The 13,010-nt window shown below is 41.0% G+C and overlaps 1 protein-coding gene across 1 annotated transcript in view; it reads left to right on the top strand.

Annotated features, from left to right (window-relative positions):
• Window positions 1-9,930, top strand: part of klhl15 (kelch-like family member 15) — a 39,046-nt gene extending 29,116 nt beyond the window's left edge. The window contains exon 3 of the mRNA XM_039745593.1: window positions 5,649-9,930. Within this exon, the coding sequence (XP_039601527.1) occupies window positions 5,649-6,758 (1,110 nt within the window). The 3' untranslated portion in view covers window positions 6,759-9,930. The remainder of the gene's footprint in view (window positions 1-5,648) is intronic.
• The last annotated feature ends 3,080 nt before the right edge of the window (window positions 9,931-13,010 follow it).

Here is a 13,010-nt window from a genome sequence, read left to right as displayed (position 1 = left end):
TATCCACAAATGGCAAAAACATGGAACAGTGGTGAACCTTCCCAGGAGTGGCCGGCCGACCAAAATTCCCCCAAGAGCGCAGAGACGACTTATCCGAGAGGTCACAAAAGACCCCAGGACAACGTCTAAAGAACTGCAGGCCTCACTTGCCTCAATTAAGGTCAGTGTTCACGACTCCACCATAAGAAAGAGACTGGGCAAAAGCGGCCTGCATGGCAGATTTCCAAGACGCAAAACCACTGTTAAGCAAAAGAATATTAGGGCTCGTCTCAATTTTGCTAAGAAACATCTCAATGATTGCCAAGACTTTTGGGAAAATACCTTGTGGACTGATGAGACAAAAGTTTAACTTTTTGGAAGGCAAATGTCCTGTTACATCTGGCGTAAAAGGAACACAGCATTTCAGAAAAAGAACATCATACCAACAGTAAAATATGGTGGTGGTAGTCTGATGGTCTGGGGTTGCTTTGCTGCTTCAGGACCTGGAAGGCTTGCTGTGATAGATGGAACCATGAATTCTACTGTCTACCAAAAAATCCTGAAGGAGAATGTCCGGCCATCTGTTCGTCAACTCAAGCTGAAGCGATCTTGGGTGCTGCAACAGGACAATGACCCAAAACACACCATCAAATCCACCTCTGAATGGCTGAAGAAAAACAAAATAAAGACTTTGGAGTGGCCTAGTCAAAGTCCTGACCTGAATCCAATTGAGATGCTATGGCATGACCTTAAAAGGCGGTTCATGCTAGAAAACCCTCAAATAAAGCTGAATTACAACAATTCTGCAAAGATGAGTGGGCCAAAATTCCTCCAGAGCTGTAAAGACTCATTGCAAGTTATTGCAAGCGCTTGATTGCAGTTATTGCTGCTAAGGGTGGCCCAACCAGTTATTAGGTTCAGGGGCAATTACTTTTTCACACAGAGCCATGTAGGTTTGGATTTTTTTTCTCCCTAAATAATAAAAACCTCATTTAAAAACTGCATTTTGTGTTTACTTGTGTTATATTTGACTAATGGTTAAATGTGTTTGATGATCAGAAACATTTTGTGTGACAAACATGCAAAAGAATAAGAAATCAGGAAGGGGGCAAATAGTTTTTCACACCACTGTATGTATGTGTATATATGTATATGTATATATATGTGTGTGTGTGTGTGTGTGTGTGTGTATATGTATATATATATATATATATATATATATATATATATATATATATATACAGTAATCCCTCCTCGATAGCGGGGGTTGCATTCCAGACCCCCTGATAGGTGAAAATCATGAAGTAGAAACCATATGTTTGTATGGTTATTTTTATATATTTTAAGCCCTTATAAACTCTCCCACACTGTTTATAAATATTCCCCGCAGAGTTATACAGCATAATCCCGTTGTATTCTCTTAGATATTAGGTAAGATTCACTGAAATTATGTTTATAAACACACTATTTATATACAGTAAAACCTAAATATTATTTTAAAGATATTGAGTGTCTCCGATATCACATGTTACAGCCATTATGATAGACAGGCCACCAGCAATAAATACGTACAATGCAAGAAAAATAGTATACAGTAAATGTGTGTACAGTGACACTAAACGTACGTACATGTACTAAGTACTGTAAGTAGAAAATTAATTATGGTTACTCACCAACAATGACACGATAACTTGTCCGATAACAATGAGTTTTATTTTACTGCACAACAAAGGAGAGCGTCACAGCCCCTAAAGGAGCCACTTCAGGCGATTGTGTAGCACTGCCGTTGTTCTTCTTCTGGCAGTCTTCAATCCAAATCCCTAAAGCAGATTCCATCCAGACTACTGCCTTATTACGTCCACTTACAACTCGTTTTGCACCCTGGTTAAAAGGACACTGTGGCCGTAGATCTTATATTCCTTTCCTACTTTTTAAATAAAAAGAATCATAGCCTTCAACACATCCAAAGCGTTTACCTTTTCGCAATCGTTAACATCTTCCGTTTGCGCTTGGCACGGCCCCTGAAGCAGTAGCAGATCGTTTTGGAGCCATAATGAAGGGCTTGACTATGCACAAAGATAAACACAAAAGAGCACAACTCTTTACACAGCGAAACACGTTGATGCTGAATGAGCGAGACGAGACTTCCTGGTTAACACCGCATTCAGCAGGCAGGAACTTAACTGCGTGCTCTGATTGGTTAGCTTCTCAGTCATCTGCCAATAGCGTCCCTTGTATGAAATCAACTGGGCAAACCAACTGAGGAAGCATGTACAAGAAGTAAAAAAAACACATTGTCTGCAGAACCCGCGTTACATATTTAGTTATGCTTTCATATAAAATCTGCGATAGATCGCAACCGCGAAAGTCAAAGCGTGATATAGCGAGGGATTACGGTATATATATATATATATATATATATATATATATATATATATGTATATGTATATGTGTATATATGTATATGTGTATATATGTATATGTATATATATATATATATATATGTATATATATATATATATATATATATATATATATATATATATATATATATATATATATATATATATATATATATGTATATATTGTAACTGGCTAGCACAGACAGGCGGACGACATATTTTACTCCACACACTGTTTATTATGTACAATATATACAATGTCTTTGCTCACGTGCACCCCAGTGCCTTCTACGCACGAATTCCCCAAAGTCCAGGCCCACAGTCCTTTGTGCCTTCCTGGCTGCCTCCAGTCCTTCCTTCTGCTCAGTCCGCTTCCTCCCGACTTCCACCACTCACTGGAGGGAGGCGGCCCCTTATATAACGCCCCCGGATGAGCCCCAGGTGTTTCCGGCATCTGCTCCTTGGCCACGCTCCTTGGCCACGCCCCAGCGTGGCGGAAGTGTCGGCTGCCTTCCTGGCAGCTCTCCGGGCCCCACATAAAGTCTTCCCCCCGGCACTTCCTGGTGTGGCGGAAGTACCGGGCTCCCGGGATAATTAGGCACTGGGGCGCCGCCTGGCGGTGGCCACGGGTCCCTGCAGGGCTGGGCTTCCATGCCCTGTACCCGAGGCCCCCTGCCTAACCAGGACGGACGCCCCCACTCCGTCTGGAGGAGGCACTCGCCCTCCTCTTGTCCTCCAAGGCGTCCCGGCCGGGCTCCAGCCCCAGCCGCGGACCGTACGGGGTAAACCGGCATCGGAGCGCCGCCTGGCGGTGACCACGGGCCCCTACAGGGCTGGGCTTCCACGCCCTTGACCCGTGGTCCCCAACAGAACCAGGACGGACGCCCCCTCGCGGTGTGGAGGAGGCACAAGCCCTCCTCTCGTCCTCCAAGGCGTCCGGCGGGCTCCAGCTCCGGCGGCGACTGTCTCGGGTAAACCGGCATCGGGGCGCCGCCTGCCGGCAACCACGGGCCCCTACAGGGTAGGGCTTCCATGCCCTCGACCGTGGCTCCCAACAAAACCAGGACGGACGCCCCCTCGCGGTGTGGAGGAGGCACAAGCCCTCCTCTGCGTCCTCCTGCGTCCGGCCGGGGACCACAGTGCCCCACCGCTAGCGAGGACACGTGGGTCGAGCGGCACAACCCGAAAGGGCAGCACGTCCCAGAGAGGGTCCTACTATGTCCCCAGGGTCCATCACGGCACCCTGGGACATCTTTCTTCGGCACCCCCGCTGGCGCAAACGTGCCCCTCTGGCTCGCGCCGCTCGCCCCGTTGTCCCCCAGCTGGGTCACTATTGGCCTCCCGGCGTGGAGCTCTCCCGCAGAGCGGCCCGTTTCAGGAGGGCAGGTCCCTGACGACGTCGTCCTCAGCGCTCGTCGGGGCTTCGGACCTGTGGAAAAAGGAAAAAGAGGGCCAGAAGCACTGCCAGGACACTCACCCCGAGCGCCCTGCGGTCTCCGTACCCGCAGTGCTCCCGCCCCCTTCCGACAGCCCCCGACTTGCCTGCTGAAGTCCTCCGCCGCTGGTTCCGTGCCCGTCCGCTCGTCCGCGGCACCGCTCTCACAGGCAGCTCGCCCAGCCGCCCAGGGACTTCCTCTGCCCGCACAGAGGACAGCCTTTCTCCGGACGCGCGCGCCCAGCGCCGCGTCCTCTCCTATCGGAGGAACCGGCATGCACCCGCCGGTTCCTCCTTCTTTTCTTGGGCGTCCTGGCGGTCTGGGTCTGAGCACAGCAAAGCTCAAACCCGCTCCGTCTGCGTCAGGCAGAGCGACAGGAGACTGCTGCGGGCTTGGGCGCAGGCGCTAGGACCCAGGGCACTCAGCAGCCCGATCCTACCAGCCCCTGCGTGTTCGATCTCCCAGCCTCTTCAGCCGCCTGCACCGCGCGTCCGCTGTCGGAAGTTGCCTACTCGGAGCTGATCGTTCCATAAAAGGTCACAGCCTTGTTCGGCGAACTCCCTCCTTTGCTTTACGGGAACGGCAACACTCACCATTCCCGCTGTATTCTGCCTGCCTCCGGTTCCAGCTCCGGCCGGCGACTGTACGGGGTAAACCGGCATCGGGGCGCCGCCTGCCGGCAACCACGGGCCCCTACAGGGTAGGGCTTCCATGCCCTCGACCCGTGGCTCCCAACAAAACCAGGACGGACGCCCCCTCGCGGTGTGGAGGAGGCACAAGCCCTCCTCTCGTCCACAAGCCCTCCTCAATGTATATATATATATATATATGTATATATATATATATATATATATATATATATATATATATATATATATATATATATATGTGTGTGTGTATATCCGGGAAGTATTCACAGCACATCACTTTTTCCACATTTTGTTATATTACAGGCTTATTCCAAAATGGATTAAATTCATTTTTTTCCTCAGAATTCTACACACAACACCCCATAATGACAACGTGAAAAAAGTTTACTTGAGGTTTTTGCAAATTTTATTAAAAATAAAAAAACTGAGAAATCACATGTACATAAGTATTCACAGTCTATTACGGGACATTCCTGTTCTCCAATCATATATAGCCAATTTAAAGTCGCCATTTAAACTAACATGATTGTATTTGTATTGATATGGAAGGAAACAATACCTGGTGATAATCCCCACATAAACGCATGCAAAATCCACACAGGACTTGGATTTAAAGTTGGTAGCCTGATGCCTTCATTATTGTGCCATCTATCAGGTCCAAAATATTTTTTTTTCTCCTCAATTATTTTAATCCGTGTAATTTAGGTTGGATCTCTCTCAGCTCTCGAAGTGGTTCTTTTGTTGTGCACAGTGCTGTCAAGTTAGGTTCAGTTCTCTGTGACCTGAAAATTCAGGTACCTGTCATGTTGGGAAATGGATGGATGGGTTCAGCAAATGGTAAAACGTTAAAAAATACTATTCTATCTGAGTATGTTACTTGGTTGCTCTCCTATTATAAAAGGCTACAAGATAATTTGTAGTATTTTATCTAAGCTTGGTATACTGTATTCTTCAGGATAGGTAGAAAAACAAAAATGTAAGGACATTGGTAAAATAATTTAACCATGAAATAAATGTTTGTTTAATATACCAATTTAGCTTTTTCTTCCAACCTTAAACTGTGTTAATATGATCATATTTTTGTTCCCACTTATTTAGTTGTAATTCAAATGAGATTCCCAGTTATTTTGATTGGTTGTAATTTACATCTTTTTTTCTTCTTTCAAATTCTCTCCTGGCAGGTTAAGACATCTGAATTTTATCGTTATTCCCGGCAGCTTCGACTTGAAGTGGAACAAGCTCTCAATTACTTTCATGGCATTAATCAGCAACCTTTAATGGAGATGAAATCCAATCGCATTCGTTCCATAAAACCTCAGACTGCTGTTTTTCGGGGGATGATCGGACACAGCATGGTTAACAGCAAGATCTTGTTGCTACACAAACCTAAAGTATGGTGGGAACTGGAGGGTCCTCAGGTGCCCTTGAGGCCAGACTGCTTGGCTATTGTCAATAACTTTGTATTTTTACTGGGAGGTGAAGAGTTGGGTCCAGATGGGGAATTTCACGCATCTTCGAAAGTGTTTCGATATGATCCAAGGCAGAACTCTTGGCTTAGGATGGCAGACATGTCTGTTCCTCGCTCAGAGTTTGCCGTAGGGGTCATTGGAAAGTTTATCTATGCAGTTGCAGGGAGAACTCGAGATGAGACATTTTACTCAACTGAGCGTTATGATATAACAGAAGATAAGTGGGAATTTGTTGATCCTTACCCTGTTAATAAATATGGCCATGAAGGTACTGTACTCAATAGCAAATTATATATCACTGGAGGTATTACCTCATCATCAACTTCAAAGCAGGTTTGCGTGTTTGACCCTAGCAAGGAAGGTATTCTGGAGCACCGAACCCGGAGGACCCAAGTGGTAACAACTTGCTGGGAGAACAAGTCAAAAATGAATTATGCTCGGTGTTTTCACAAAATGATTTCCTACAATGGGAAGCTTTATGTTTTTGGTGGAGTTTGTGTCATTCTACGAGCATCCTTTGAATCCCAGGGCTGCCCCTCTACAGAAGTTTATGATCCAAATACAGATGAGTGGACCATTTTGGCTTCAATGCCCATCGGTAGAAGTGGACATGGTGTTGCTGTACTTGATAAGCAAATTATGGTTCTTGGGGGTCTTTGTTATAATGGTCATTATAGTGACTCCATACTCACTTTTGACCCAGAGGAAAACAAGTGGAAGGAGGATGAGTACCCTAGAATGCCTTGTAAACTGGACGGTCTGCAGGTCTGCAGCCTGCATTTTCCAGAATATGTACTGGAGAATGTGCGACGGTGTAGCTGAGAACCTGCTCTTCTGTGCCCTGCAGATGCTGAAGTGCAGTTCAAAAGACTCCAAATGACAATTTTAAGGAATACTTGTTTACAGTGAGAAAAGATGTAACCGTGAAAGTCAAATTCTTATTAGGTAGAGTGACATCTTACCAACTTGAAATGTTAATTTTGTAATCTGATTTTTTTTTTTTTCCCTGAGTGAACATTTCACTTTTATCTTACTCCGTTTCTTTCTCAAGTAGGCCTCTAACACAAGTTGTAACCCCATTTAGGTGGAGTCAATTCTGGTTGTGATGTGCTTCAACCTGAACAAATGTGGGAGTGTGTGGAGGTCACATGACATACAGAAACTCATTAATTTCACTAACAATCAACCTTTTTTTTTATTTTTAAAACAATTAACTCAGCTGGTATTGCATTGGGCAAATACCTATTGAAGTTTTTTTCACTAAAGATAGATTATAATGTCATGAACATATCCAGAAAATTTGGTCTTTGGTTTTTCAGTCGTTGCTGTGCTATTCTTAGTTATAGGTGGCATATGGTTTCATATCACTAATGGGTCTTTTTTATAGGAGCCATATTAACTTGAAACTGTATTGCAAGCACCAGTGGACATAATGACATTAAATAAGGTTCAAATTATGCTACACTGAAGTTGAACATAAGTTTAATTAATGTCATTAGTGATACCTGTGCTTGACATACTATTTCATGTCAAATTCTCTGCTGTGAAAAAGACCCATTCCAATGTGGCTAATAAATGCCAATGCTCCGCCCTGCATTAATCAAAGGGGAGTGAGGTGTGCAAATCAGTCAGGCGTAATCAATCAATAGCAAATGCTATCAATTACCTGGTGGAGATAAAAAGCATTGCCTTGGCTGCAGCAGCATGCATTTTGACAATGTCTTCGGTAGAGAAGTTATTTAGACTCGATCAGAATCTTGTTGTGACCCTTTCAAATGTCACCTCAAGAAGATAACCCGTGTTTTAAGAAATGTGCCTGAGACAGCAATACAAGATCACGCAAGTTTCGATTTCGGCTGAAGTCTGATGTTTCAGTAGTGACTTAGCAAGCCCTCCTGATACTGTATCTATGGCTTGTCCCTCAACATCTGGAGGTGAAGGTACATGATTAGGATGTGTTGAAGAAGCCATGCCCAGCACTGGAGAGTTGAGACTGAGCTTTTTACATCCTTATGGACAATCTCCATCCTACGTATTCCCAAGGCCTCCTGATACACTTTTCACAGATCATTGGGATGTGCTTTTAGTAGATGGACCTGTGACGGCAACAGGACGGACATACACAATTTCAAACCAAGGCACAACTGGTGTGTCAAAGACTCTGATGGAATATAAATTGAGAGTGTAGCCATTGTTTGTTTTTTTTTTTATTCCCACCTTACCATTTAAACAGTCCAGCTTATTCATGATTCCACCAAAGTTGAATTTCTTTTCTCACTATAGTGGTCTAAGAGCCCCTTTGGTTTCAGTTTAGTTTTTGTTTGTTTTTCAGTTTTATGAGAAAAGGCTTGATCTATATTTTCTGAAAACCGCAATGAAAGAATGCATGATCTCAAATATGATTTACTTAATTCAAGGCCCTTTTTTGTGTCTCTCAAGAAGTCAAAAATGTGAACTGGAAAGAAAAACTAAAACTATTCTGATTTACTATTCTATTTTGTTTTAGTTACTTTGGCATTATTGTCTTATTTATTCATTTTAAACCGTGTTTTTTATTTCAATTAAAAATAATTTTTCACTGCTAGTTCTGGCTTTAGTCTTACTTTTCATGAACCCTAATAACCCTGTACCATTCACTGATCATTAGCTGCTATTCAACAGCATAGTAAGGAATTGTTGTATTGATGCGCACTTCAGATAAGAAACAATATCTCAGTAACAACTCAAAAACCAAAGACCACATTTTCTGGAGCTGTTCGTGACATTATAAGGTAGCTTTAGTAAAAAATAAATTACCAATTTTAAAATAGAGGATTTTTCATAATTTAAATTTTAATATCATAATCAGTCATAACATGGTCATTTTTCATTTGGGGGATAGCATAGTATTTACCCAAAATACAGAGTGGTAAAACAGCTTTAAAACAACATGGGACCATTTCTGTGCAACTTATATTTAGGGAGATATAGTCAGTCAAAGTCATAATCATAGTTAAGTTCAAACTTTGTTAGCTTAAATCTCCCTTAATATTGATCCAAGATATGTGCAATTTCAGTTCCATGGGTTACTCGTTTGACCAAATCAGCATGTCAAGTTTCGTTAAAATCTGTGACGATGAGGTTCAAAATTTCGATGATTTGACATGAAATTACTTGTATGTACAGAAGGAATCCATGTCAGAAGAGTGCTAGTTCAATTCGGAGCACACACGTCCACGCTATGACATAAAGGGGAAATGTTGAGTTAACAGTCAGCCTAGCCTGCATGTCTATGGGAGTAAACCAGAGTACTTGGTGGTTCTTAAAATTTGTTTATTTCCAAATTGCTGGTGAAAGACTAGCGCAGCTGCTTCATTGCATCAGTGTCCTAAGTTTTTATCTTAGGCCCAATCTGTCCTGGGTAAAGTTTGCACTTCACCTCTGTGCCTGCATGGTTTATCCCCTTCTGCATCCCAAAGATGTGTAGGTTAAGACAATTGTTGACTCTCCGTTGGCTTGGTATGAGTGAGCCGTGCAATGAATTGGTTCCCCATCCAGGGTAAGTTCTTGCCTTGCACCTATTGGTGTCAGCATAAGCATGGGTCCCTCGCATACACAGAACCGAACAAGCTAGCTATCAGGTTAGAATATGTATGGATATTTTTTTAAAATTGACTCAATGACATTGTTCATGATTTTTCATTCTCATCACTAATAGAAGTTCAGATTTTGCAACGTTTAGTGTGAAACCAAACATCTGCTTGATTTGTGCCTGGATTAAACAAGTTTGTTACAACCTGGGTTGGGCTACTTGTGTTAAAGGCGCATCAAACCTGTTTAAAATGGTTGTTCTCTGTTACTGTACTTATAGGTAGGAAAAAAAAATGTTTTCTATTATAATTTCTGCCATAGCTAATTTTCAACAATCTAAGATAAGTTAATCAATACCTTATTTAGCACCATTGTTCAGTTTGCACTATCATAAAGAGTTTTCAAATGCTTCTGCCAAAAAAAACTTAATTATATTTCAGAGTTAGGTCCCTATTAAATGCAGCTAGCTGGAATAGTAAGTTTGGAGCTAAATAATTTGCTTTGTTCATTTGATTATTTTAGCATTTTAGCACGCATCCCACTTAAGATTTGGTGAACCTAACTTTTAAGGCATGAAAAAGATGACAAATTATTTGGCATTTATTGAAATAGAGGCAAGTTAATAGTGTTGCATCGTGTTAGAATTTTTTTCTACCAAGAACTTTGATTAGATGTTCTTAACTCTTGACACCTTGATTTGCAGATTCTACCGTGTTAGCTTAACACTTTCCAAAACTGTTTTCCCCATTTTTATGTTTTGTTTTTTTTGGTAGTGTGGTTAGTGCGGTAAAATGAAGCTATCAGCTTTCGAGGGTCATGAATAACTGAATCCATATTGAACAGGGAAAAGAAAGTGGACATTGCAGCAATTGAATGTCTGTTAAAGAGATGTTAGCTTTTTAATAATATGCATATAATGCATAACCATTCAAAAAAACAAATACAATAACTGCAGTATGCAGTACATCACTTAAAAAAACTAAAATAGTTGATCTAATAGTCTATTACAAAGCTACAACAATGTCCAAAGCAGTCTTGTTGTGGCACACCGGTTGCATTTAATAACTTTGCAGTGTATAATCCAGAGGTTGGTTTCATTAACATTAGAGTGGTTCTCAACCTGGGTTGGGGGTTAGGGAGGTAAATTCTAGAACAGTGGTTCTTAACCTGAGGTCTGTGAGGGTCAGATAAAAATGAACATTTATATTCACTATACAACCTGGTACAATTGATTTTTCTTGCATGAACTTTCTTGCGTGTTTTTTCTGTGCGTTAAATCTCTTGGTGTTATTTTTCTCACAGGTATTTATCACACCTAAGGCTAATGCAGGAGTTATACACTTGTGAGAAAAATAATGCGCGAGAAACATCAACCGAGAAAAATAGCTGTCACCATTGGTTCCAATTGAAATAAATTAATATTTCTGGGGAAGGGGGCATAGCTTTCATAAGATTCTTAAAGGGGTCGTGACTCAGAAAAGGTTAGGAATCACTTTTCTAGAGGATCCACAAGATTGTGGAGAATAATTATGAAACAGTAGCACAATACTTAAATGGATAAAAATCAATCTACAGCAGGGGTGCCTGACCAACAAATATTCAAAACATATTCCATAAGGTCCACAATGACTGTTAATTTTCTTAAAGTGTGTTTTATTTATAAATTGTATCCATGTGTAGTTTACCTGCATTACATTTACACCTAGCATTAAAATGCATCTCCAGTGTCCTCATTATGTCTGGATAGAAATTGGACAGACTCTCTGCATATGCACAGCAATTCTAGGATTCAGTGGCCACTCATGCAGCACAACACATCTATCCTGTAGTTGTAATGGAAACAGTCTGCTCGTAATGACCCAACAAGAAAGTGAAAAGAAGCCGAGATGCCACACTGCCATAAAAAAACCTTGCATGATGCCAAAAAATGTGCCGGTATCGTGAAGGAAATGATAGGTTGACTTCAGATATGCCGCTGCTGCAACTGCTCTTACCTTTTAAATCTGCACAGGTGTCAGGATTGGCTGCCCTTCTGTAGCTTACCTGATTGCTGCCATCGCCTACATGATGCTTTTGCCTTTTCTGCTGGCATTTTGGTCTGGGGAGAGTGAATCCATATTTCCACTTGCATTAAATCCGGCTATTGTTGATGGACACTCTCCAGTGCTGATTCCAGAAGATAATGAAGTACCTGCTGTGATTAAGTTATGATAAAATGTCTACAGAAAATAATTATGCATTTTAAAAATTACTTTTCATTTTTTACTTTCAGAAATTGTTAAATCATTTTATGGTTAACTTAAAATGTAACACATAAGCTAAGTGAGCCGTGAGGATCTTTTGTTGCATTCTCATTTTATGTTATAATTAAAAATTTATAGTAAAACTAACTTATTTAATAAAAGCATCCAGACTGTGTTTGAAATGGCCTTTTAATTTTGCATTAAAAACACAGGCAGGGTAATAGCACTAGCAGTAAATAGCCTTTTGTTAACAAATGTAAGTTCAAAAACAAGCACCTTTGTCAAGACTGTAGGAAAAATAGAACAGAGTGAATATTATGGCCTGTTTATGTTAGTATTCTCATGGTACACTGGAAGACTGGGAAGAATAAAGGTTGAGAACCACTGCATTATATGACAGTAGTGTTGAAAACGGGGGGTTTTGGAATTTTAGCATAACTTGCAACATGCATTAGACTGGAATTACTAGTTTCTCTTTGGTGGATTCCTAACCCTAGTAGATTGCAGTTGTGTACATATCAGCATGTATATTTTTGAGCACAGGTAGGCCAAGTAGTTAGTATGATGATCTAACATGTCGGGAGCAGGGATTGGAGCAACAGCTTTATCAGGATATATGGTGTAGATAGAGTAGTCAGAAAATTATTAAACAAAAGAAATGGTAGAAGGAAAAAAAGGAATATTAAACAAAATCAAGGATTGTCAGCATATATTCCCCTTTAAAGCTTGAAACATTATGCAGCATTGCTTCATTATTTTGAAAGAAATAACCCTCAAGTAATTACATCTCTGAAAAGGGTTATTGCCACTCTTACGTGTCAAATAAGCAGTTCTAGTATACTTTGTGGGACACTCGGCTGTACTTGAGAATGAGCAGGTTTGTTTTCTTTATATTCCCAAATATTTAAATGCACAGTTTAAGAACACAGCAGATTTAACAGTTTCCGTTACAGTGGATTTTATAGACCTATAGTTATATTATTATTTAAAAAGTGATTTACATAATCACAAATTATTCATGCCTAAAAATATTTTTTTTCTGTATTAACAAAAAGTGAAGTAAAGTAATATTCCATGTTTTTTTTTTTTTTTTTAAGAAACCAAGATAAAGTATTTATGTTGATTCAATGATGCTCACAGAATGTAATTAGCTGCTTCAGGATGTACTGCTTGACAACATTTCTCTGTCCTTTGACTAATTAAATTGTCTGTAAAATAGACTTTTTAGGTTTATTTCAATATTCTTAACCATGGGCTATAA

The sequence above is a fragment of the Polypterus senegalus genome, chromosome 2, assembly GCF_016835505.1.
Source record: "Polypterus senegalus isolate Bchr_013 chromosome 2, ASM1683550v1, whole genome shotgun sequence".
Lineage (NCBI taxonomy): Eukaryota > Metazoa > Chordata > Cladistia > Polypteriformes > Polypteridae > Polypterus > Polypterus senegalus.
Note: the sequence above shows the minus strand (reverse complement) of the source record. Positions and strands in the feature narration are given on the sequence as shown.